This window comes from Mchenga conophoros, linkage group LG23 (genome assembly GCF_057382185.1).
Source record: "Mchenga conophoros isolate Kocher_MC1m ecotype Shallow Benthic linkage group LG23, M_conophoros_male_GT1.1, whole genome shotgun sequence".
NCBI lineage: Eukaryota > Metazoa > Chordata > Actinopteri > Cichliformes > Cichlidae > Mchenga > Mchenga conophoros.
In genome coordinates, this window is record NC_140547.1 from 28375246 (window position 1) to 28399895 (window position 24650).

Here is a 24650-nt window from a genome sequence, read left to right on the forward strand (position 1 = left end):
TTTAAAAATCTCTGTTTTCAGTGACCGAAAACGCCGTTTACGTGTGGATAAAGGTGCAAACGCATAGAAAAATCTGCGTTTTCAAAAATACCCGGGTACGTAGCCTTAACGTGGATTTATAGACCCTACAACCAGAAGTTGTGTGACTTGATTCTCAAAAGACATACTTTCATATTTCCAGCATCCATTGGGCTTTTTCTTGTTCTTGGTAGTATTTTATTACCATCAGCAGTATTTAGATCAAAAATAATTTAATTAAAATTTAGTCAAGATTTGAAATAATTTACTGGGAACTATTAGGGCTGATTAAATTAACCAGATGATACCCCGCCTTCTCATTATTACAGACCTGAGGCAGCATTATTGTGGAGATGTAAGACCGATTAATCAAGTCCAATGGGAGCTTGATACCTCAGCGGTGATGTGCACTGGGAGGCTGTGACTGGGATCCATGCAGCTGTGTGGAGAGGAGTGTGACAGTGAAGATGAGCGCTGGGAACCTCGGAGTGAAGCTGAGCTTCGTGTGAACGCCGGTGGGATCCCTTTGTAGCGCTTCAAATGGGGCGCAAACGAGACCTGACGCCTCTCTGCTGCTGCTGGATCCTCATCAACTCCGGTAAGAGAGGCGGCGAAAAAGATTGATGGGATTTATACGGTAAAAATCAGCCGTGACTTCCCTGTAGGAGCACGTTGAAAAGCACCGAGGCTTTTAGTCATCTCATGGGGATTTCCTGACTTTATAACTTTGTTGCCTCCCTTTTACTTAAAGGAATCAGTGACTGTGAGACTTGGGGTACATCTTTTGCTCTCCCGTTTTGACATGATGCATTTATAAAGCGGTGTTGCAAATTAATCGAGTAAGGGAAGGCTGTTAATCATCATATCGCATATTCCTGCAATGTTCTGATAGTGCAAAAGAATATTTGAAACTTGTAGTCCTTTATTGCTGGCTCGTATAGAAGGCCAATAGTCATTTATTCACATTCGCATTTATTATTACTATGATCAATGCACTAAAGTAGCATTTTAAAGGTGTTTTATACAATCTGTGTTGGGGCATCTACACAAAGGGCTATGCTGACTTTAAGTAATTTTTTTCCATGTAACTGTGCTACACAAGTAAAACAACATTACAAGTGAAACATTACATTTAATGGAATTTACTTAATTGCTATGCTTTTAAGTGGTACTGTTTAAAAAAACGTTTTCTGTTTTTTTGGAGTGTATATTCATAATGACTTAATTTAAAAATTAACATCCTGCAGAGTCAGGATTGAGCTTAAATCCCGATTCAGTACACAGCAGACCCAAACAGGACTGCAAAAGTTCAGTTAGTCTCCACTCATTTAGATGTGTATTATGTGTTTTTGACGCTGGCACAGCACAGGAAGCTTTTTGAGGCAAAAAACGATCAGGTCTGTGATGCTGTCACTTTAAAAACACTTCTAAATATCCAGGTTTTAATGCAAAAACGTGTAAAACAGTGTTCAGTGATCTGTTTTTGTGCGTGGAGCGGAGCAGGCATTTGTGAGCACTCAAAATTCTGAACACATTTTGCACATTTGTGACCGTTTTCATACCAATTTCTCTCAAAAGGTATCAGCTGGTATCAGTGAAAAACCAAAAACTAACATGCATATATGCACAAACTATCTGGAATTAATGACTGCTTTCAGGGTATTTCAAGAGGGATGAGCGAATGTTTAGCCTGTTGCAAAAGTGGTAATAAGGCATTTGTACTCTCCTGTGAAAGGTTTATTTACAATTTAAGACCTTCAGTTTTATTGTGCACCTGTAAGTCTTTTTAGGTGCTTAAAATTACACCCTAGTTTCAGAAACTGACGTGGTAGAACAGTGGGGAATTAGTGTGACAGAGCGTTTGGAGGCAGGAGTCGGGGCTAATCGGAAGAGTTTAGGTGAGTAGGAGAAAATAGAAAAAGCTGTTTATCTGGTGCTGGGGCGGAGCTGAGAAACAGCATATAAGCTGCAGCAGGGGTGGGCGAGTTGGCACACCTGAAATGAAGCATGGAGAGAATAGAAGAGAAGAGGGTGAGAGAGAAAGAGAAGTTCCTGCTAAAGTGGCAGAAGCTGAGGCATGGGAGACAAATTAACCTGAACCCTAGACCCCTTACAGTGAGACAATCCTGTGGCTCTGTTAAACTTCATGCAGTTGAATGACCACTGATCACCTACAGCAAAGGCAACGATTCTGAGAAACCTTAGTTGACAGAAAACTACGCATTTACCTTTTATTTTGGACCATTTGATGGACAAAACTGTCTACGATGCTCAAGTAAATAAGTCCCCAGTTAACAAAACAGGTTAGAAATGTTGGCTTTTTACTCTTAGTAAATTAGGACAGATAAAACCCCTGCTTTGTGGTAGTGACATTGCCCTCATTGGCTGGGCATGAGGAGTCACTGAGTGTGAAAATAATACGAGTCATATGTCACAGGAAGAAGAAATGTTGAGATTACCTGAAGCACTGCCAGCCTCAGAAATGTGCTATACAAATAGAGTAGTATTGTATATGCAGATAGTACTTTATAAAACGTTGAGAACAAATCTGATTTGTTTTTAGACCGTTTAGATGCAGAATTTTAAGAAATCGTGCCAAGATTGTAAAATGTTTGTTCCTGAAATAGAAATGGGAAGTATTCTTTTTGTATTTCTCTCATGGTTTTTGTAGTGATCACTTATGATCCTCCATTTAGTGTCTACATTTGGTTAAAATCTGAAAACCTGTCTTTCCAGGCTTTTAATAGACTTTAATTCAGACTCATCTCAATGATTTCCAATTCATGTGAACCCACTGAGTGATTTTCCTGCTAATTAAAGGTCAGTGTTTTCAATGTTTGACATTTGTGACAAAGTTTTCTCTAATATCCCGGCCACATGGAGACCGTGATATTAGATATCCCTACTAGATTCGAAGTGGAGTAGTTTCTCAAAAAAAGAAAAAAAGAACAAAAAGAAAGATCAATTGTAATCCTTTAACCCATTCTGATAGGTCCACCAAAAATGTCTGCCAAAAATGTCTGCAGAGCTACTTCAGTGTCCTGAGTAATCGCTGCATCTTTGGCTTAGCCTGTGACATCCATGTAGAGCAGGGCCCTATTCAAGAAAACTGGCTTTAGTAACCCAGACATGAGGAAAACTCAGTTTTTTTCTAAACAAACTTAAATTGTCAGACCTTACCAAACACAGAGTTCCTTTTTGTGTCCTCCCCTCCTGCTGCACCTGAAGCTGGATATACTCGGAGTTGACAGGATTTAGTTCGCCCATCCAAGTTCCTTAATCAACTTTATTGTTTCTGCTTTAGCTGCCAAAAATATAAACCTCATGGGACCGTTTTCTGCCAATATGGCTTCCATTTCATCACCTTTGTCCACTTCTTGGCCGCAGACTATTCATGTCACCATCATCTTTTTGGGCTAGGTTTCACCAAAGTTAGTTAGCTTCTCTGTTTTCCCTTTTTCCTCTGATTGTTTGGCCACAGGTTGTCATCAAAGTAAAGGAGACCAACATGCTGCCAAAAATCTCTGCAGAGCCAGCAATATTTGTCATTGAGACAGAAAAAACAAAATTATAGATGTTAAAGGAAAAGTTCAACATTTCTTCTAAGCTGGTTGGTGTTACTGTCATGTTAACGCTTTGCAAAAATGGGATTTGAATTCGGCATTTAGTCAGAGGCCTGCAATGTGAAGCAGGATTTGGTCTGTGGAAGCATTGGAAGTCTGTGTGTTTCCTTAAGTCCTTGACACAACTTTATTCTGTAATTCAGTTTTATTAAATTGCTTAATTTTTATTCAAATGAATGTGGTCCATACTTATTTGTGAAATAAATTTGAACTTTAAGCCTATCGTTCTATTTTTGTTCCAGTACATAAGACTCAAACGGCACGATCACTCAGCATACAGTTTCAGAAGCTTTAAAAAATAAAACTTAAAATTATATAGCTTAAATAACACCGTATATTTTCTTAAAAGCAGAATGTCAAAAAACCCGTAAGGACCTTCTTCTCAAAACACATGGAGGACATCCTGAATATCAAAGTCAAGTAATTTCTCATAACAGGGTCGGGTAAGGCTTCTGCAATTTCCTTCTCTAAGGCCAGATGTTCAATCGTGGTGAGTAATGTTTGACCGTTGGTATGATGTTCTTTTCATGAAATGCTTAGGTTTATGCAGACGTAATAGGACTCAGAATCATCCAAATTCGGGTTTTTGCTTTTTTCTGCAAGATAACTTTTCCCAAAATGTCTTGGGGATCATCAAAGATGTATTTGGGTAAATGTGAGACGAGACTTGATGAATTTGTTTCATCTGAAACGTGAAAGTGTGACAAATATAAATAATTGCTGTGCGTTGCTGATCTACAGCAGACAAGAGCTTCTGGACATCTGGACTCATAACTCCAACAGTTTTATCGCCGATCTCCGACTCATCCCAGAGATCTCCAGAACACTGGAGGCTGCCCACTCTCCCCGGCCGGGCGGAAGTGCACGCAGACGGCGCCGAGATCGTAAACAAAGGCGAGGTAGGCGCGGAGGGCTACGGGCTAAGCTAAAGCTAACACCACACTGGCTGCCTTTACCCAGTATTTTCCTCGCCAATGTCCGTTCTCTGGCAAACAAAATGGATGAGATACGGCTCTCCATCACTAACAACAGACGGATTATGGACTCAAATGTCATGTTTTTCACCGAAACATGGTTGAACAACAGCTGCCCAGACAATGTTATCGAGTTAGCAGGACGCCACACACACCGAGCCAACAGGCTAGCAGATGACTCCGGCAAGACCAGAGGTGGAGGTTTGTGCATTTATATTAACAATGCTTGGTGCATGAACTCCACTACTACTGAGAGTCACTGCTCACCTAATGCAGAGTTTTTAATGGTCAAATGCAGACCTTATTATCTCCCCAGAGAACTCACTTCGATCATACTCACTGCCGTGTATATACCCCCCGACGCTAATGCTAGGTTGACCATGAAAGAACTTTCTGCAGCCATTAACAAACACCAGAATAAACACCCCGAGGCTGCTATTACTGTTGCTGGCGACTTCAACCACACCAACTTAAAGACAGTCCTCCCCAGATTCCACCAACATGTCTCCTGCCACACCAGAGGAGACAATACTTTAGACCATGTGTATTCCAACCTGGCTGCAGCCTACAAAGCCACACCCCTCCCCCACATTGGACAATCGGACCATCTCTCCCTGTTCCTCACACCTAGGTATTCACCACTCATCCAACGTGTGAAACCTGCTGTGAGGACAATTAAAGTGTGGCCAGAGAGCCTCATCTGTACTGGATTACATCTCCAAAACCACAGACAGTGTCACCACCCAGAAACGGATCACCATGTACCCCAACCAGAAGCCTTGGATGAACCGGGATGTTCGTCTCCTCCTGAAGGCCCGCAACACCTCCTTTAGGTCAGGAGATTCACACGCCTACAGTACAGCCAGGGCTAATCTAAAGAAGGGCATCAAAAAAGCCAAACACCATTACAAAAAGAAGGTAGAAGAACACTTCTCCAACTCCAACCCCCGACGCATGTGGCAAGGACTCCAGACCATCACAGACTACAGGACCACCAAACCCTCCCCCGCATCTTCTGATGTCTCCTTCCTCAACGAGCTCAACAACTTTTATGCTCGTTTTGAGCGAGGGAACCCCACAACCACAACCAAAGCAGATGTGACACCAGACCACCAACCTCTGACTGTCTTCCCCACCGATGTAGGAGCGGTGCTGAGCAGGATCAATGTCCACAAGGCTGCAGGTCCTGATGGCATCCCCGGGTGTGTTCTCAGAGCGTGTTCTGGGGAGCTTGCAGGAGTGCTGACAGACATATTCAACCTGTCCTTGGCCCACGCTGTGGTACTGGCCTGCTTCAGATCCACCTCCATCATCCCGATACCCAAAAACTCCAACCCATCTTGCCTCAATGACTACTGCCCAGTAGCCCTCACCCCCATCATCACAAAGTGCTTAGAGCAGCTGGTCCTAGCACACTTCAATTCCTGTCTCCCCCCCACCCTGGACCCCCACCAATTCGCATACCGCCAGAACAGGAGCACAGAGGATGTAGTCTCCATTGCACTGCACTCTGTCCTCTCACACCTGGACAACAACAACACCTACGCCAGAATGCTGTTTATAGACTTCAGTTCAGCATTCAATACAATCCACCCCTCACAACTCATCAGGAAACTGACAGACCTGGGCATCAGTTCCCTCATCTGCAAATGGTTACTGGACTTCCTGACCAGCTGCCCCCAACATGTCCGGCTGGATAACCACTGCTCATCTACCATCACAATGTGTACCACAAGGCTGTGTGATGAGCCCTTTCCTCTACTCCCTCTTCACCCACGACTGCTGACCTGCTGATGGTTCCAACACCATCATTAAGTTTGCAGATGACACCACGTTGATTGGCCTCATCAGTGACAACGATGAGGCCGCCTACAGGGAGGAGGTGGATCGTCTGGCTGAGTGGTGCGACACAAACAACCTGCTGCTTAACACCGAGAAGACTAAGGAGCTCATCGTAGACTACAGGAGGAATGCTGACCCACATCCACCCATCCACATTAAGGGGATGACTGTGGAGCGTGTGAGCAGCTTCAAGTTCCTGGGAGTCCACATCTCTGAGGATCTCACCTGGACGACCAACTGCTCCAAGCGGGTCAAGAAGGCTCACCAGCGCCTCTTCTTCTTGAGGACTCTGAGGAAGAATCACCTGTCCTCAGACATCCTGGTGAACTTCTATCGTTGCACCATCGAGAGCATCCTGACCAACTGTATAACAGTCTGGTACGGGAACTGCTCTGCCTCGGACCGGAAGGCGTTGCAGAGGGTCGTGAAAACTGCCCAGCACATCACCGGAGCACCACTTCCTGCCATAAAAGACATCTACAGGAAGCGGTGTCTGAAAAGGGCTGGGAAAATCATCAGAGACCCCAGTCACCCATCACATGGACTCTTCACCCTCCTGCCCTCTGGGAGGCGCTACAGGAGCCTCCGGACTAAGACCACCAGGTACCGGAACAGCTTCTTCCCCACAGTTGTCAGACTCCTGAACTCTGCCTCCTAACATCTGACCCACGTTAACACATGGACTGAACATACACACACCCACAATGGACAACTGTACCCTCAAACACACAATAATAACATGGACTGAACCACCACTCACAACCACTAGCACTTTATATAGCCTCTGTAGAAATTATCCACACCCTCACTTATCTTAACTGCACTACTGTATAGCTCTGTAAATAATCATTCTGTACATACGATAATTTTTAACCCTACAACTGTTTACAACTTGCATAGTTCCCATTTCTGTATAACTGTATATCTCAGATTTCTGTAAAGTTATTTATTTCATATTCTGTATAGTTTTTCATATTTATATCCTGTTCATATCCTGTACATAGCTTGTACTCACTACAGCCTGTACATACCTATAGTTATAGAATATTCACAACATACTTCATACCGTGTACATTATAACATACCATAATAGACCCATTTCTGTAATATACTTACATATCTATATTATTGCTAATATATATTGTAATATATAGGGATGGGTACCGGTGTCCGGTGCCATGATGGCACCGGTTCTGACATAAACAGTAGTAACCAGACCGAAAAGCAGCGCACATTTCGGTGCTTTATTTCGGTGCTTTTTTTTCCTGAGCTGTGATACACTTCTAGCCAATCATTTTACATTTCCGAGGATAGTAGGCGGGTCCAGGTACGTACGTTCTTTTAGAGCAGAGCTACAGATTAAAAATGCCCAAGGCGAAGCGGTCAAAAGTCTGGCTGTACTTCACAGCAAAATATGCAAACTCAGCAGCCTGCAACAAGTGCTTTAAGCTGATACTGTGATAGTGTCAAAGGAAGTAACACCTCGAATCCGATGAAACACCTGGCGACGCATAGCGGTTTTTTTAAAAGCCGAGAAATGCGCCGTATTTGATAGCTTGCTGCGAGACCCCACACCGAGCGCATCTACTGCGGGTGTGGTGCATGTTATCAGACCCGGAGTTAGCAACATCCCCAAAAACACGAAGAGGAGAGTCCTGGCCCCTAGCCCTGCCAGTGTAGCAGAAATGATGACGGATGATAATGGCAGCAGCAGCCGTTCTTCTCTGCGTGAGTAGCTTAATGTTGTTCGTGTGTAATTTACGTTGAGTAGGCTAACCACGTTATTACATTAATGCAGGTAAGGTGAACTAGCAAACATCATCATAGCTACATGCGGCTGTCTTCTTGTTTGATGGCAGATACTCCCTTCACCCTGGCCAAAACGGCTAAACATGAGAGGTTTTTGGATAAAGTTTGTGTTTTTTGCATTGTTTAAGCACTGCTTCCAGCCAAGAGTGATACCATATATGCCCCATAGCCGCAGAAAAGGCTAACATTGTTATCTTTTTACAAAAACCAGCTGAACATGAGAGGTTTTTGGACCAATTTTGCGTTCTCCATTCTTTAAGCACCGGTTTGAGCACCGTTTGAGCACCGGCACCGTTTCAAAAGTACCGATTTGGCACCGGTATCGGATAAAACCTAAACGATACCCATCCCTAGTAATATATCTATATCACTAAAGCACCTCTGAATGGATGCAAACTGCATTTCGTTGCCCTGTACCTGTGCATGTGCAATGACAATACAGTTGAATTCTATTCTATTCTATTCTAAATATCAACAAATGAAGAAATCAGGAATTGGGCAAATACTTTTTCTCAGCACTGCAGATGGCTATCCTAACTGAAAGTTATCTCTGTGTACTCTTCTGGTTGTTATTTTTTATTATAAGACCTGTGAGTAAAAACCATTGAGGACTTGTAGTGATTCTAATGATCCAACCGTAAAGTGAAGCACGCTTGTTTACAAAGCTGCACACCCAGTGACACGTTTAAAAGGTGCATTTTAATTAGTGCATTTGGTGTGAAAAAGTAACGGATTATAGATTTAACATAATCTTAAGTATTCAGGCAAAAAAGGATCAACTCATCCTTCAGAGAAACTGAAGCTCACTGATAATTCTCCACACAAATTAGCTTAAACCTTAATCATGTCCTAAATGAGACACAGCAGCCGGGGTCTTTATGCTAAATCCAGGGACACAAACTGCTGCACAATCCAACAACATATCTGTTTGTCCTCCACTGGCACAGCCTTACCTGAGACATCATTTTGCCAGTTATAAATAGCCAATGTAATCAGAAAAACTGGCATCACATTTGCACAGTTTGTGCTGTTGGCTCGCCGTTTCTTGCTCTGGCTAATCCTAAATTGCTTGCTGGTGATGCCAGATGGCTCGCCAGAGTTCAAAGCTGAGACAGAGAGTGATGGAGGGCTTTCTAGATGCAAGCTGAACAGAAAAGCAATATAGTTACCATCGGTGTTCATTTATCCTGCAAGAGAAATCACATCTGATACAAAAAGGTCAAACACTGAGAATTAAAGAGTTTTATTTCAAGCGTGAAAGGACTCCCCCGATGAGTTATGAACGCTGGAAAACCACACTCAGTGTTTTACAATAACTTCAATTATCTCTAATGGTTTGTGCGTAAGATCAAATTAAATCCAAGTGTAGTAGATCACATCCTAATCTTTGAAATTTTATGAACAATAAAATTCAGGTAATAGCTTTTCCCCCAGAGACTGGGTACAGTATCTCTCTCAACTGTAATGACTTTGGTTTAAGCGAAGTATGAGTGAAAATGCAGACTGGTCCTTAAAAAAGGCTGGAGGGGGAGAAAAGTGAGGAGATAAATCAGGAACACCCATGACCCATGGGGGAAGAGGAAGGTCTTCAGAGAGGAGGAATGTGAAGTGAAAGTGCTGAAGAGTGCAGATATTTAAATGTTTCTTTCAGTTTCTACACAGCAAAAGTGCAGTGAACAAGACAGTGATTAAGCCATCAGTGAACAAACTATTTACTGTAAATGAAAAAGTTTTAAAGAGTATAAGAGCTATGAAGAGCTTTTGGTGCTTTCTGGTCGGTGGGACATGTCTGTGGTGCCCATGACCACAACAAACCGAAGTCTTGTGATCTCTGTAGTGCTTGAAACAGCTTACATGGGATTTATGGTCCTGTATGTGTATTTATTTTGCCTCATGTAGAGAGAAACTTCAGCGCAGTGCAGAAGTGCAGCTCTCCAAAGAGCAAAAAATGACGATAGAACTGTGTGCAAGTAGAAGGGTAGAGTTCTAAGCCATTATTTCTAGCAGGCTGTAAATGTGTTCTCTTCTGCTGTAATATTGGTAACCAAGGTATGCAGAAGACCATCTCTGAACACACACATGAAACCATGAGGCAGCACAAGACCACACCGCACTGAGGCTACAGTTCTCATGGGCTCACCAAAACTGGACAATAGAAGATTGGAAAAATATTGCTCAGATGGTAGGGTCAGAATCAGACATAAAAGGATGGCTCCATCGTGCCTTCTATGAACAGGGGCCCGTTCTTCGTACCTCGCTAAGTAGGTTAGCTGGATTTGATTGTTGACGATTTCGCGTGATCTTGGATCGTTCGGTTCCCCGAAGCTCATCCGGGACTTGCTGCCATAGCAACAGAGCCGTAAGCGTAAACCTGCTCGGGAGCAGGTTTACTTTATGTAAACAGGATTAGATCGCGGCCACTCAGGTATGTCCGCTTCATTTATACAAAAGCAACAGCGATATTCCACCACTGTTTCACCATAAATAAATAACATCAATGTAACCAAAGATAATGCAGCACCTGATCCATTTATTGATTTCACACAGATACATACAGGTTATTTCCTAAAAAAGGGAAATGTACTATTAACATTCTATTACATGTATGTGATTATTACAGATGTAATTCATATTTCAGAGTAGCAATTGCAAATTACTTCGTGTAATCAAGATGAGAGACCACGGCTATAAAAGCGAAGGTGGATTTGGGAAGTCTGTCGCAGCCATGTCCTGTCCGTTTACGCGAGCAGCCCATTGCGGAAGGTGCAAGATTGATAAGGAGAGTTTTCAGAATTCAGCGTATATTGCGGGATAGACAGGATCCTTTAGCTCAGCGCGACAGTGTGCTCATAGAGAAATATCGATATTCCCGTGAGGGTATTATTTACTTAACCAACTTGTTGACGAGGGGATGCAGGACCACCACCTGTCTTTGTTTGCTCTGCCCTTTTCTTGGTTGCTGTTATGAACAAACAAACAGATTATTCCAGGGTCTCTTTCCAAGAGACGAAAAGCAATATAAGTGATAAATATTACCATTCTGTAGAATATTCTTATATTTCACTTTTACTTGTTCTCATGTTCTAGTGGGTCCTGTTGTGGCTCTAATGTGAAAGGGGATATAATATAACATAATATAATATAATGTAATATAATATTGGATAATATAGTGTAATATAATAAATCTACCCTACCGCCTACTGGTGTTGGCCAGAGGGGCCGATGGCGCGATATGGCAGCCTCGCTTCTGTCAGTCTGCGCCAGGGCAGCTGTGGCTACAACCGTAGCTGCCTCCACCAGTGTGTGAATGTGAGAGTGACTGAATAGTGGCATTGTCATGCGCTTTGGGTGCCTTGAAAAGCGCTATATCAATCCAATCCATTATTATTATTATTATTATTAAATTACTTACGAGTTTAATTTGTCAGCAACTTTCTGCCAGCCCTCGCTCCTTGCTTTTGCAGCCTTTGCAGTGTTCCCTTGCGTTCTGATTAAACTCTGAAACTCCTGAAATCCCTCACTCAGGAGTTCTTGCTCTGCTGCCGAAAAATACCGAGCGCGCTCCTTCGACATTTTCGCCGACCAATCAGAGGGTTGCCGATCAATGTTTCTACTATCGATGCGTAGCCCCTTTTACGATACCCAGTGATCTCACATTACTTCATCCAGCTGTACTAATCGTCAACAGCAGGTGTGTTCGGGGAACCGGATTAGCGAGCTCACAATTAGCGCGATGATTTGGTCTTGGATGTGTCATTTGATCTTGGATGTAGTAAGCGACGTACGAAGAACGGGCCCCAGTTCCGGCTGGTGGTGGTGTTATAGTGTGGGGGAAATTTTCTTAGCACAATTTGGGCTCCTTAGTACCAACTAAGCATCCTTTAAACACCACAGCCTGCCTGAGTGTTGTTGCTGACCGTGTACATCTCTTTATGGCCACAGTGTAACATCGTCTGATGTCTGCTCCCAGCAGGAATACACACTATGTCACAAAACTCAGATCCTCTCAAACTGGTTCCTTGAACATAGCCTCCACAGTCACCAGATCTCAGTCCAATAGAGCTCCTTTGAGATGTGGTGGAACGTTTGTAAGAAGATGGCGCTGGATGTCATGGCACGCCGTCTCTCGGTTCTGCAATGTTTATGTTTTATGTTCTTAGTGGTGTCCCTGCTAGTTTACAAAACCCACTCCCTGTTGGTATATGAGTGTAACACGCGGCGACACTAAAGCGGTCGCGCCAGAATGTCACGCTAAAAAGAAAGATTCTTTAAAATACAAGGGGGAGCAAGCGAGTCAGAGTCGGGCACCGAGAGGAAGCAGGTCTGATCAGAAACAGTTTATTACTAGGCCAGGGAGCACAAATAAAAACACCCTTAAAATGTACGTAATAAAATGTTGTCAATCTACTAAAACTAAATAAAACAATTCTAAAACCCGTAAAACTACCATTTTCTACATTCACTAACCCCCCCCCCCGCTATAATTATGCCACATGTTCATTATGGGTCCATCAGCAGGCCAGGAATTCCTTCTTTAGAGCAGAGTCCACGCCAGCCTCGTCTTCGGCAGACAAACAACAGTAGAGACACTACTCACAAATGCAGGCAGAGGTAAACCTCTGCCCTGCTGCCAATCACACACGCTGTCTCTCACTGTTGCCGTTCCATGAGGTCAGGACTGGGTCGCCGCGTCACACTGGCCATCTCGCATTAACCTTCCAGTCTGGGGCCTCGCTCCTTCAGTGCTCAGCTAGCCTGTTTTTAAAAGGTCTTTACACAGCTGATAGGCCACCTCTAGACACACCCCTGCCTCAGCAAGTGGTCCCTATCAGCTGTCCCATGTGCAGCCAGTCCACAGTGGATAAAAACCGTGTCACATAAAACACTAAAAACCATGCAATAGAAACAGAATAAAACCATGCAAATAAAACGACACTCATAAATAAACACTAAAAATCAGAATAAAAACAATATACAAGATAAATACAAATTTCCACTGTGTGACATCAGCGACAGACGCTGCTTAATATCTGTGACTCACTACTGAAGCTCCCCAGCGTTAGCGAGTGATGTGGAGGACTCCCGCCGCCTCTGGCGTCGGTACCGGAGGAACTGCATCGCCGTGATCCCCCTGGAATCCTTTGAAACGGACGCGCTGGAGAAGTGGACGAATGCGCGGCATGTGCTCTGGGAGGCGTGTTCAGGTCAGAACTTGGATGCAGCAGGTCCTTACCATCAGTGACTCTGGCTGTTTAGGACTTTATTTTGGCCTCAAACAGCGTTGCCTTCTTCCTGTTTACCCGACGTCATCAGAGCACGCTCACCCGAGGCTGCTTTATTGGTCGCCATGCCGACGGGATACGAGGGAAGGTGGAGCAAATATGAACAACCTACAATTACTGCCTGCTAGCACGGATGGACAGAGAGTTAAATTAGCTCTCTTAAACGCAAGATCTGTATCAAATAAAACTCATGCTCTTCGGGCTTTTTTGGTACTCATAAGCTGAATGTCATGTTCCTAACTGAGACATGGCTGCGCGCTGGTGAAGTGGCACCCTTGCTGGAACTTTGCCCCACCGATGCCAGTTTCTTCAGCTCCCCCAGGTTGTCTGAAAATTGTGTTTTACCTATTCTAGACCACTCAGCAATTTTATTTGATATTTTAATCCCTAAATCTCCAGCTTCTGAGAGGGGAAAATTGCCCCTCAGATCATCTCGTTATATTAGCCCCGAAGCATTGTTTGGAGTTAAATTACATCTACCTGATGTGTTGGACCCTATTTTTACTCAGGAGTTATGTGTGGACACCTTGACTGCGAATCTTAATAATACACTTCTTGAACTACTGGACTCTGTTGCTCCCGTAAAGAAGTTGAAATGTCAAAAAAGGAACCCTATGCCTTGGTTAAATGAGAAGCTCTTGAACTTGAGAAGAAATTGTAGAAAAGCAGAGCATCACTGGAGATCTTCCAGACTAGACATATTTCTCCAGGCTTGGAAGGACTCATTATCTTCTCTTCAATCAGCGATATCGACAGTGAAAGCAAATTATTTCTCAAATCTCATCATGAGTCATAAACATAACTCAAAACTCCTTTTCAACACAGTGTCGCAACTTACAGAGAATAAGTCAACTCTCTGCTGTTCTAATTTGATAGCTCATGACTTTCTTACGTTTTTCAGAGACAGGGCTGAAACACTTAGAAATCATATTACTCCCTCCTCAAGCTGTTCATTAGACTACTCATCTGCTTTGCCTGTTGGTGCTGATAAACTGTTCTGTGACTTCAAGGTTATTTCTCTGTCTGGATTAACTAAGGTTGTAAAAGCAGCTCAATGTACAACTTGTTCTTTGGATCCTCTACCAGCCTGGGTTATAAAGGAACTGTGGTCAGTATTAGGACCCTACATTCTGTTTCTTTTAAATACTTCATTGATGACCGGAGTCTTTTCTGAATGTTTTAAATCAGCTGTGGTAGTGCCAATCTTGAAAAAGCCTGGACTGGATGTTGATATGGTCGCAAACTATAGACCCATCTCACATCTGTCTTTTTTATCTAAAATCTTTGAAAAAGTGGTTTTTAAGCAGCTCACTGAGCATTTGTCAACAAGCAATCTGTTTGAACCATTTCAGTCTGCTTTTAGACCAAATCACTCCACAGAAACAGCTTTAGTCAAAGTGGTAAATGATCTGCTGGTAAATGCAGACAATGATTGCACTTCAGTTTTATTACTGCTGGATCTAAGTGCTGCAGTTGACACTGTGGACCACTCCATATTATTGGATAGGCTTGAACATTTTATTGGAATTACAGGAAATGTTTTATCATGGCTGAGATCTTACCTGCTTGGGAGGTCTCAGGCTGTTAGTTTTAAAAATGGTAAATGGTAAATGGCCTGCATTTGTATAGTGCTTTACTCAGTCCCTAAGGACCCCAAAGCGCTTTACACTACATTCAGTCATTCACCCATTCACACACATTCACACACTGGCAATGGCAAGCTACATTGTAGCCACAGCTGCCCTGGGGCGCACTGACAGAGACTTGTGCAGTGAGGCATGAGGTCCCTCAGGGCTCCGTACTTGGACCATTGCTGTTTTCTATGTACCTGCTCCCTTTGGTGTTCTTTTACATTCTTTTAATGTAACCTTTCATTGTTACGCTGATAACCTGCAGCTTTATGTTCCTTTAACCACTGGAAATTGTGCTGAAGTCTCTAAATTAGAATGTTGTTTTTCTGCAATTAAGGGCTGGTTATCGGATAATTTCTTGCTCCTAAATACTGATAAGGCAGAGTTGATGGTCATTGGGCCACACAAATTTCATCACTTGTCCCAAAATTTCATCTTGAAAATCGATGACAGTGTCATAAATTGCAGGAACAAGGTAAAAAACTTGGGTGTGTGGTTCGACATGGTGCTCTCCTTTGAAACTCATGTAAAAGAGATAACAAAATCCGCCTTTTATCATTTGAGGAACATAGCCAGAATCAGACAAGTTTTGTCAAGCGACACTGCAGAGGTCTTCCCGTATTGATTATTGCAATGCTCTTCTTTCTGGCCTACCAAAGAAAAAGTTTTAGAAGTCTACAGATGGTGCAAAATGCTCGCATTTCAATAGGAACGGGGAAATTTGAGCACATTACCCCTGTTCTGAGATCTCTGCATTGGCTACCTTGTCAGGTTCAAGCAGATTTTAAGGTCCTGCTCTCACCTACAAGGCTTTAAACGGATTGGCACCTACATACCTCTCCAACCTTTTACACCTTTATGTTCCATCTCGTGCTCTACGATCTCAGGACTCTGGCCTTCTAAAAGTTCCTAGAGCCAGAAAAAAGACAATTGGAGAGCGTGCTTTTTCTTTTCGTGCCCCATTTCTTTGGAACAACCTCCCTCAAGATATTCGGCAGGCATGCTCTGTGGAGGTTTTTAAAACTAAGTCGAAGACACATTTGTTCACCCGATCCTACATGTCTTAATTCTATGGCTTTTAGTTTTTAATTTTTCATTGTTTTTAACTTGTATTGTGTCTTTTACCTGTATTGCTATGTATCACTTTCATTTTATTTATCTCTTTAGTTGTACAGCACTTTGTTTGAAAGCACTTTATAAATAAAGTTATTATTATTATTATTAACAGGAGACAGCTCTGCAGCAGCTGTGTGATTGTATCGTGTCAATATGAACTAAAATCTCTGAGGAAACTTTCCAGCTCCTTGTTCACATTTTCCTCATAGAATATAAAGTTTACTTGCACTCGCTAATATTATGATGCATACAAGCATTATGAGAGCTGCATTACATAGAAAATAATAATTTATTATATGTTTTTATGTGAAAGAAGGAAAATAGGATAAAGTGAATTACCTACAATTAGAGGATTCTGGTGTGAGGGGTCTTTTTTTTTTCTTTGCTTAATTTTTTTTGCAGAATTGCACATATGGTTGAAAAGTCTTGAATGCTTTGTGTTCATTTAATTTTTAGAGTTTCTAATAAATTGCTTGCACCTGACCTGACAACACTGTACAGTCTTGAGCATAAAACCTGTTTTGATATGTTATCGTGAAATCAGAGGTTCTGAATTTAGTTTGAAAACCAGCTTTGGGGTTCAGAGTTTTGAGAAAAGGACAGAAACTTTCCAGAAATGTGTCTTAGATTTTGAAAAGCGAAAATCAGATTCTCTCTAAATAAAAAGCACGAGGGACACCAAGTTCTTTGAAGTAGGAAAATATGTTACAAAATCTTTAACTGGTCTTTTATTGACAGGAATAGTTATTGAAGCAAGTGGGTGTTCACCCACTCCGGACCAGGTTATGTCTGCAGCATATGCTACCATGGTTATATACACTGATTTTCATCAAGGATCACCTCTGAAGTTACTCAAAGCCCACTTTCTGGCAGAGGCCTCTGTGTGTGTGATTGACTTTTGCCTGTATAAATGTGTTTTAGTGAGTGAGAGCTTCCTTAGAGATTTGCAAGAAGGTAAAATGAGACCTGCAAAATGCATCAAACTGGATGAAAACATTTAAGGTTTCATGATATGAGTGACTGATTACATAAGATAGATCAGACAAAGGAAGCACTTTTAAACTACTGCAGGATGATAGTCTGAACCCGACAGTGTTGCTGATCTGTCTCTGCCTCTCTATCAGTGCTCTCTGAGGACTGGGATCGTGTTCACACTGAGGACGAGCTCTTCAGGAGTTTGTTTAGAGGCTACAGCAAGTGGACTCGACCGGCGAAGAACGTCACAGACGTGGTCATCGTCAAGTTTGGCCTGTCCATCGCCCAGCTTATAGATGTGGTAGGAAATTTAACCATACCTTCAAAACTTTAAAAACTATTCCCCCTTTCTGTTTTGTGCCATTGCACCTACTAGGGCGTTAGATGCATGGCTCACTCGCTGTGTCCACTTCATTTACAAAAAACAGGATGAGAAAAATCAGATGATGACAACCAACGTGTGGCTGAAACAGGTGGGTGAAAACAAAAACTGGGTCTGAAAGTAAAGTAAATGTAATTCAAATGTGTTTTGTGTCCTAAAATGACATAAAAATGTGTATTCATTGAAAGGAATGGACGGATTACAAGCTGCAGTGGAGTCCTTCTGACTTCAACAATGTGACGTCCATCAGAGTCCCTTCTGAGCTCATCTGGGTGCCCGACATTGTGCTGTACAACAAGTAAAAACCACACGCATGATTCACGAGTCCACCCTTCTCCTCGTCCTCCTTCATCCTGTCAAACTCATCTTAAAATTCACTGAGAGTAGAGAAGCAATGACATCAGTCTATCCCAAGAGGCCAGGATTTGGGGGCTTAGCAAGGTAACCCCAGGTTAAACCCAGGGCTTTCAGCGTTACAGTGGTGCTCTTTACATCTTACCAGATTGCATCGCCACGGTAACTTGTGCTGCACGCCTAACCTTCTTAGGCACAAGTTATGTTTGAAATAAGAGGCTTGCAAGTGCAACACCACCTTCTACTGACCGGTAAGTTCTCTGGAGGACAGCATGTCTATTCCTTAAAGTGTCCTCTAACCTCAATGAGCAGATAACAGAGTAAACATTTTGAGAGGCAGCCTATGATCCTAAAAAATCCAAATACAGTTTTTCCCCCTCATTTCTTTATATTCTATTGGGAAAACAGAGTACTGAGCAACACATAAATACTTAAATATTTTTCACTAATAACAAATAGTATTTCTGCTTCTGGTGCCTAAATAATTATTTCTTGTTATTTCTTTAAATAGTCTTCAGGAATAGTTCTCCAGGCTTCTTGACGGACATTCAAAGTTCTTCTTTGGATGTTTCTGCCTTTTGTTCTGTTCTCTGTCAACATGATCCCACACTGCTTCAATAATGTTGAGGTCCGGGCTCTGAGGAGGCCAATCCATGACTGATAGTGTTCCACTGTGTGTTTTTCTATCCAGGTATGATTTTGCTGCACTGGCAGTGTGTTTGGGATCATTATCATGCTGAAAATGAAAAATGTTATAATAATAATAATGGATTGGATTTATATAGCGCTTTTCAAGGCACCCAAAGCGCTTTACAATGCCATTATTCATTCACTCTCACATTCACACACTGGTGGAGGCAAGCTACAGTTGTAGCCACAGCTGCCCTGGGGCAGAATGACAGAAGCGAGGCTGCCATATCGCGCCATCGGCCCCTCTGGCCAACACCAGTAGGCGGTAAGGTAAAGTGTCTTGCCCAGTTACCTGTTATCAGTTAAACATTTTCCAAATGGTATTATGTGGTAGATCAAAGTCTGAAGGTACTTTTCTGAGTTCATAATTCATTCATTTTGACAAGATCCCCAACACCACTGGCTGAAATGCAGCCTGAAACCATGACAGAGCCTCCACCGTGTTTTAGAGATGCCTGTAAACCTCTCTTGTTGTACCTCTCTCCTCACCTCCTATGTATGTATGTACTGATGATGAACCAAAGCAGAACCAAACATTTCAAATTCATCACTCCTGAAGACCGTTTGCCACAGTTCTTGTTTAATTTTCATACCTCAGCGTTTTCTCCCTGCTTTCCTTCATTAAGAATGGCTTCTGACAGCCACACTTCCACCGAGACCATTTCTGATGAGGATTTAGTGAACAGTAGATGGATCAGTTGAAGGCCCTGGTGCATCTCTCAGGTCCTGTGTCAGGTCTTTGCTGGATTTTTTTTTCCTGTTACTTAAAGACATGACTTTCAGATAGTGTTCATCTGCTGAAAATATGTCTGTATTGTATTTTTCGGGTCAACTAAAGAAATGGATGTGTTTTTGTGAAAGGCTGTTAGTAGCAAAGTGCCTAACGATTTAGTACAGCCCATAATCTTAATTTAGGACATCTTTTATATATAAAAACATATTCCCTCTGTGCAACGCACCAACATCATAAGAAACAGACTGAAGGTTTAAAACAAATAAATGAATTACATGCTCTGTGCCACTTCTCAGCCATGCAGATTATTTGTTTTCGTCGTTATGATTTGTGGGATGGTATTATCTCCTTTAACAACAGGTGTTCCAGATTATCCTCTCCTAAAGATAATAAAGGAAGAATTGAAGCATTGTCCTTCGTATTTACAGAGGTTGACCTGTTCTTACGACGCTTCCCATGCAGATATTTGCAGATATTTCAGGATCATTTCACTCAGTTTGAACCTTCCTGAAAAACTTGACTATTCAGCTACAACCCTTGAGTTTTCAACCACCATCATGTGACCCCTATCCAAAGAGCAAATAAGCCAGATAAAGATCTCTATAAACCCTGCAAAAACATCTGGGGGTAAATAAGGATTATTAACTCTTATTTTATTTGGATTTAAAATATTGAGTCACGCTCACAGCAGATGCTCAAGGACACACATACTGTTCCTGAACAGAGACGACTTTCTGTAGGTGGACCTGGAAATTATCTGTAGTGATCAATTAGCTGCTTGATCCATAACACAGTCCTCCTTCATTGAAGAGCGAAAGAGGAGTTGAGGTCACTTACATGGAGACAAACAGCTCCATGGTATTTTCTGCATTTTCCTGCATATCAATTGGCGATGCATGCAAATTATGCTGTTGAATAAATGACCCTGATTCTGTTGCGGATGCACGGCGATGTTGCATCACACAGTTTTAGTTGAGTTTCCAGCCCTCGGGGCTCGGGGGAGTATTAAAATTGGTCTGGATGGAGATGAAACTCTCTCCGCTTTCAGTGAAAATGAGCTTGCATCGGTGTCATTTACATTCAGCTATCAATTATTAAGCATAGCTCGTGTAAATGGGCATAGCTCCAGGTTTATTGATTCACCTTCTGAGTTTAAAAACTAATGAAGTTAAAACTTTTTACCCTCTTTTCTTGTTAAAGTGCTGACGGGGAGTTCGCTGTCACCCACATGACCAAGGCACAGCTGTTTTACACCGGTCGTATCCGCTGGGTACCGCCCGCCATCTACAAATCCTCCTGCTCCATCGACGTCACCTTCTTCCCCTTTGACCAGCAGAGCTGCAAGATGAAGTTCGGATCCTGGACGTATGACCGTGCCAAGATCGACCTGGAGCCCTTTGAGAACACCGTGGACCTGAAGGTGGGAACACGTGGGTGGAGGTTGCTCTGCTTCCCCTCCCCCTCCACATTCCTCCCTCATACTCTCTTATGATTTCCTTCCTAACACCTCCTGCACCTCTTTACCTCCTCTTATCGGCTCTTCACATGTTTCACATGTGTTTTGTTTTACAGAAGAATGCCCGCCAAACTCTCAGGCTGCTAACATTTTAATTAACAAAGTATTTCCCAGCGTCATGTTTCACTGCAGTAATAGGTTCTGGAAAAATTCACAGAATAGTGAAAAAAGAAAAACCCCAAATCCTGGGGAGATTTCTGAGTTGTAAAACGTGGCAGGTTTCTTTAACTCTTTACCCCTTGGACACCTACTAGGACAGGGGTGGCCAACTCCAGGCCTCGAGAGCCAGTGTCCTGCAGGTTTTAGATGTCACCCCGGGTCAGCACACCTGAATCAAATGATTAGTTCATTACCAGGCTTCTGGAGAACTTCAAGAAATGTTGAGGAGGTCATTTAGACATTTCAATCAGCTGTGTTGGATCAAGGATACATCTAAAATCTGCAGGACACCGGATCTCGAGGCCTGGAGTTGGCCACCCCTATACTAGGAGGAACCCTTGAAGCTCTTTTCTGAACTTGGATTTAAAACATGGAAACTATTATAATGGCCTGCAAACTACATCTTAACTGATATACTGAGGTGTTAAAAGGTGTCATTATGGCTACAGGGGAGGTCATGAAATGTTGTCTTTATAGGGGAAAGAGTTAATATGGTGTGATTTTGAAGCACAGAATGCAGAAGTAAGTTTGTTTCTTCAGTTTGACTCCACATGTCTGCATTTGAGATCTCTATCCTGCAACACTTGGAGAGTACGCTGTAACAAAAGGCAGCACTATTTATACAGACAGATACACAAAGGGGTAATCAGGGGCATGAGGCACAGAGGGGAAAACAGGAACAGATAACATGAATGTGACAGGGAAAGTAAAACTAACTGCAACACACAGGAGACAAATGACTACCAAAATAAAAGAGGAAAGAACAATAAACAATAATCATTGTGGGGGATTATTCTCTCCAGTATCTTCATGACTTGTAAGGTCAGCGCAGCTGGCCTGTGGTCATTGGAAGTAGTTGGGTGAGATGTTTTTGTGGACAGGGACAAGACAGAATGTCCTTGAGAGAGTCAGGACCTTATGCAGTTTAAAACTCTGGTTCCTGATAAGACACAGCTGAGCAGCACAACTTTGGGGCTGATGCCATCAGGACCAGCCACTCTGCCAGAGTAGAGTCAAGACAACTCTTTCCTGACTTTTTCAGTTGAGAGGGACATGGAGGTGCAAGCTGTAGGTGCAAAGACAAGGGAAGGGGACAATGTTCATGAGATGAACTGTATGCTGGGTAAGGATGACCAGCAGGGGGAGGTGTGTCAAGCCAAGTGAAGTTTAAGTTGTTGGTACTCTTCTCATTCCACTCCAGCACTAAGTCCCTGCTTTGTTTGGGTCCTGTGAAGATTCTCAGTCCAACCCCTCCTTGTTGTTATTCTGTTATTTCCTGGCTTTCTCCTGTAACAGGCTTTCCCCCTGCTGCTTTAACTTTAAACTTCCTCTGCACAATGTCAGTGTGGCTAAAAAGAGTCTGACTTTTAGGGCTACTGGGAGAGTGGAGAATGGGCAATTGTCAACGCTGTAGGAACCTACAATACCAAGAAATACGACTGCTGTCACGAGATCTACCCCGACATCACTTACTACTTCGTGATCCGCCGCCTGCCGTTGTTCTACACCATCAACCTCATCATCCCCTGCCTTCTCATCTCCTGCCTGACCGTCCTGGTCTTCTACCTGCCATCAGACTGCGGCGAGAAGATCACGCTGTGCATCTCCGTGCTGCTGTCGCTCACTGTCTTCCTGCTGCTCATCACCGAGATCATCCCATCCACATCGCTAGTCATCCCGCTGATTGGGGAGTACCTGCTCTTCACTATGATCTTTGTCACGCTGTCAATCATCATCACCGTGTTTGTTTTGAATGTGCACCACCGATCATCAGAGACTCACACCATGCCCCGGTGGGTTCGGAGGCTTTTCCTGTCTGTGGTGCCGCGCTGGCTCTGCATGAAGCGCCCGCATCATGGACTCAGGCCTGCAAGGTGAGAAAGCCTCTATGACCATTAGAGGCACTGCAGGTTTTTACATGGTCATAAATAGCTTAGTGTAGTTGACTTCTACGTGGTCAAATGTGTATGAGTTGAAGTTTAGGATTGGCTAATTCAATCCAATTAATTAGCTCTCGACTGAGTTAGTGCGGTAATCCACACAGGAAACCACAAAATCTCTGCACAGGTTTATTGTTTTCATTATATGCTTGAACCATTTGGCTGATTTTAATACACATTGCAGAGAGATAACATAGCAGCCCCACCATACATTCACAGCCTCCAAACTCTACTTCTTTTTGTTGTTTAATTGTGGTTGGCAGACAGCTTCTAGGCATTTTACCACCATCTATTGGCAGTAGAAGTATATTGATAATTTGAGGTAGTGGTAAAAATAAGGGAAATATATAATTTAAGGTGACAGATAGTTGTAATCATTAGTTTTTCTGTTTTATATTTTCACAATGTTTTGCTTGTCGTTACAATGTCATTGTAATTTTTCTACAAACCCATCTACCTTTCTTAGGCAACACCACTTGAGCGATAAACTCCTCCCTCTCCAGACTCCGGGCCCCTCCCACAGCATCTGGATCACTCAGGAGTCTGATGTGGATGCTGGAGATGAAATTAACCACTGGGACTTTCATGGTTACTCAAACATGGAGCATTTGGAGAGGTTTGGGTCCCCATCTTGTCTTTCTGCTCGGTCTCTGGGCTATACACTCCTACCACAGACACGGTCCACTGTCAGCTTAGAGTGGGATACCCCTGTGGAGTGTGGTTCGACCCAGAACCAGTGGGACTCTTCTTTGTCTCCTGCTGTCATATCCGCCCTGGAGGGAATAACGTACATCGCTGAACACCTAAGAGCAGAAGATGCAGACTTTTCGGCAAGTATTGGATTTTTTTGGTTATAGATTTGCGGTCAAAAGTTTGCATCAGGGGTGTCAAACATAAGACAGCCTGGGTTTTATATATTTCTCCAAGTTTACTGGCTCATTTTTGGTTTTATGTCTTCTCTCAGGTGAAGGAGGACTGGAAGTATGTGGCCATGGTCGTAGACCGGATCTTCCTGTGGATGTTCATCATAGTGTGTCTGCTGGGGACCGTTGGACTCTTTCTGCCTCCGTGGCTCTCTGGGATGATTTAAAACCAAGACTAGATGTTAAAAACACTAATATATTATATACAAAAGTGGAAGAGCATGGTTAGCTTTTAAATTTGTTGCAACAGACGAGTCTAGGAAACTTATTTCATGGAGGACAAAAAGTACAAAAATTAATAATAAAGAGAAATTAATTATTAATGCAAATATTTATAAAATGAAATGGCCTTGATGTATAAAATGGAATATACTTATGTTAATTAATAATAAATATTATAATCTGCTTTATTTATTCTCCATTGTATCTGTAATTTTCTTCACTCTCACATCCGCGTATGTGGTTCTGTTTGTCTGTCTGTCTGGTTGTTTACAGTTTTTCAATTTTGTGTGATGGTAGATAACAAAAACAACTTGAGCTAAATTACATTTTAGTGAAATCTGGTGAAAGTCACACTGAATGTGAAAATCAGTAAAAACATTATATTACCCACAATTTTTTTTGTTGATCGTCTTCAAAATTCACAATAATATACTCAGTGTTGGGAAAGTTAGTTTTAAAAT

At 42.6% G+C, this 24650-nt stretch overlaps 1 protein-coding gene across 1 annotated transcript; it reads left to right on the forward strand.

The window, feature by feature from the left end:
* Window positions 1-145: 145 nt before the first annotated feature.
* On the forward strand, window positions 146-24311 carry LOC146547419 (neuronal acetylcholine receptor subunit alpha-2-like). The gene is made up of 9 exons (XM_085263665.1): window positions 146-208; window positions 348-616; window positions 17420-17571; window positions 17699-17743; window positions 17841-17950; window positions 20630-20849; window positions 22476-22978; window positions 23511-23874; window positions 24009-24311. Exons 2-9 carry the CDS (start codon window positions 559-561, stop codon window positions 24132-24134), a joined length of 1578 nt encoding a protein of 525 aa, XP_085119791.1. The 5' UTR covers window positions 146-208; window positions 348-558; the 3' UTR covers window positions 24135-24311.
* Window positions 24312-24650: the final 339 nt, after the last annotated feature.

What these genes read in the sequence shown, in the direction of transcription:
- LOC146547419 (XM_085263665.1), top strand. Translation starts at nt 559, where the DNA reads ATGGGGCGCAAACGAGACCTGACGCCTCTCTGCTGCTGCTGGATCCTC. An exon ending in TCGCCCAGCTTATAGATGTG is followed by an intron (nt 17,572 to 17,698) that starts GTAGGAAATTTA and finishes TACAAAAAACAG; the next exon opens with GATGAGAAAAATCAGATGAT. An exon ending in GACATTGTGCTGTACAACAA is followed by an intron (nt 17,951 to 20,629) that starts GTAAAAACCACA and finishes TTCTTGTTAAAG; the next exon opens with TGCTGACGGGGAGTTCGCTG.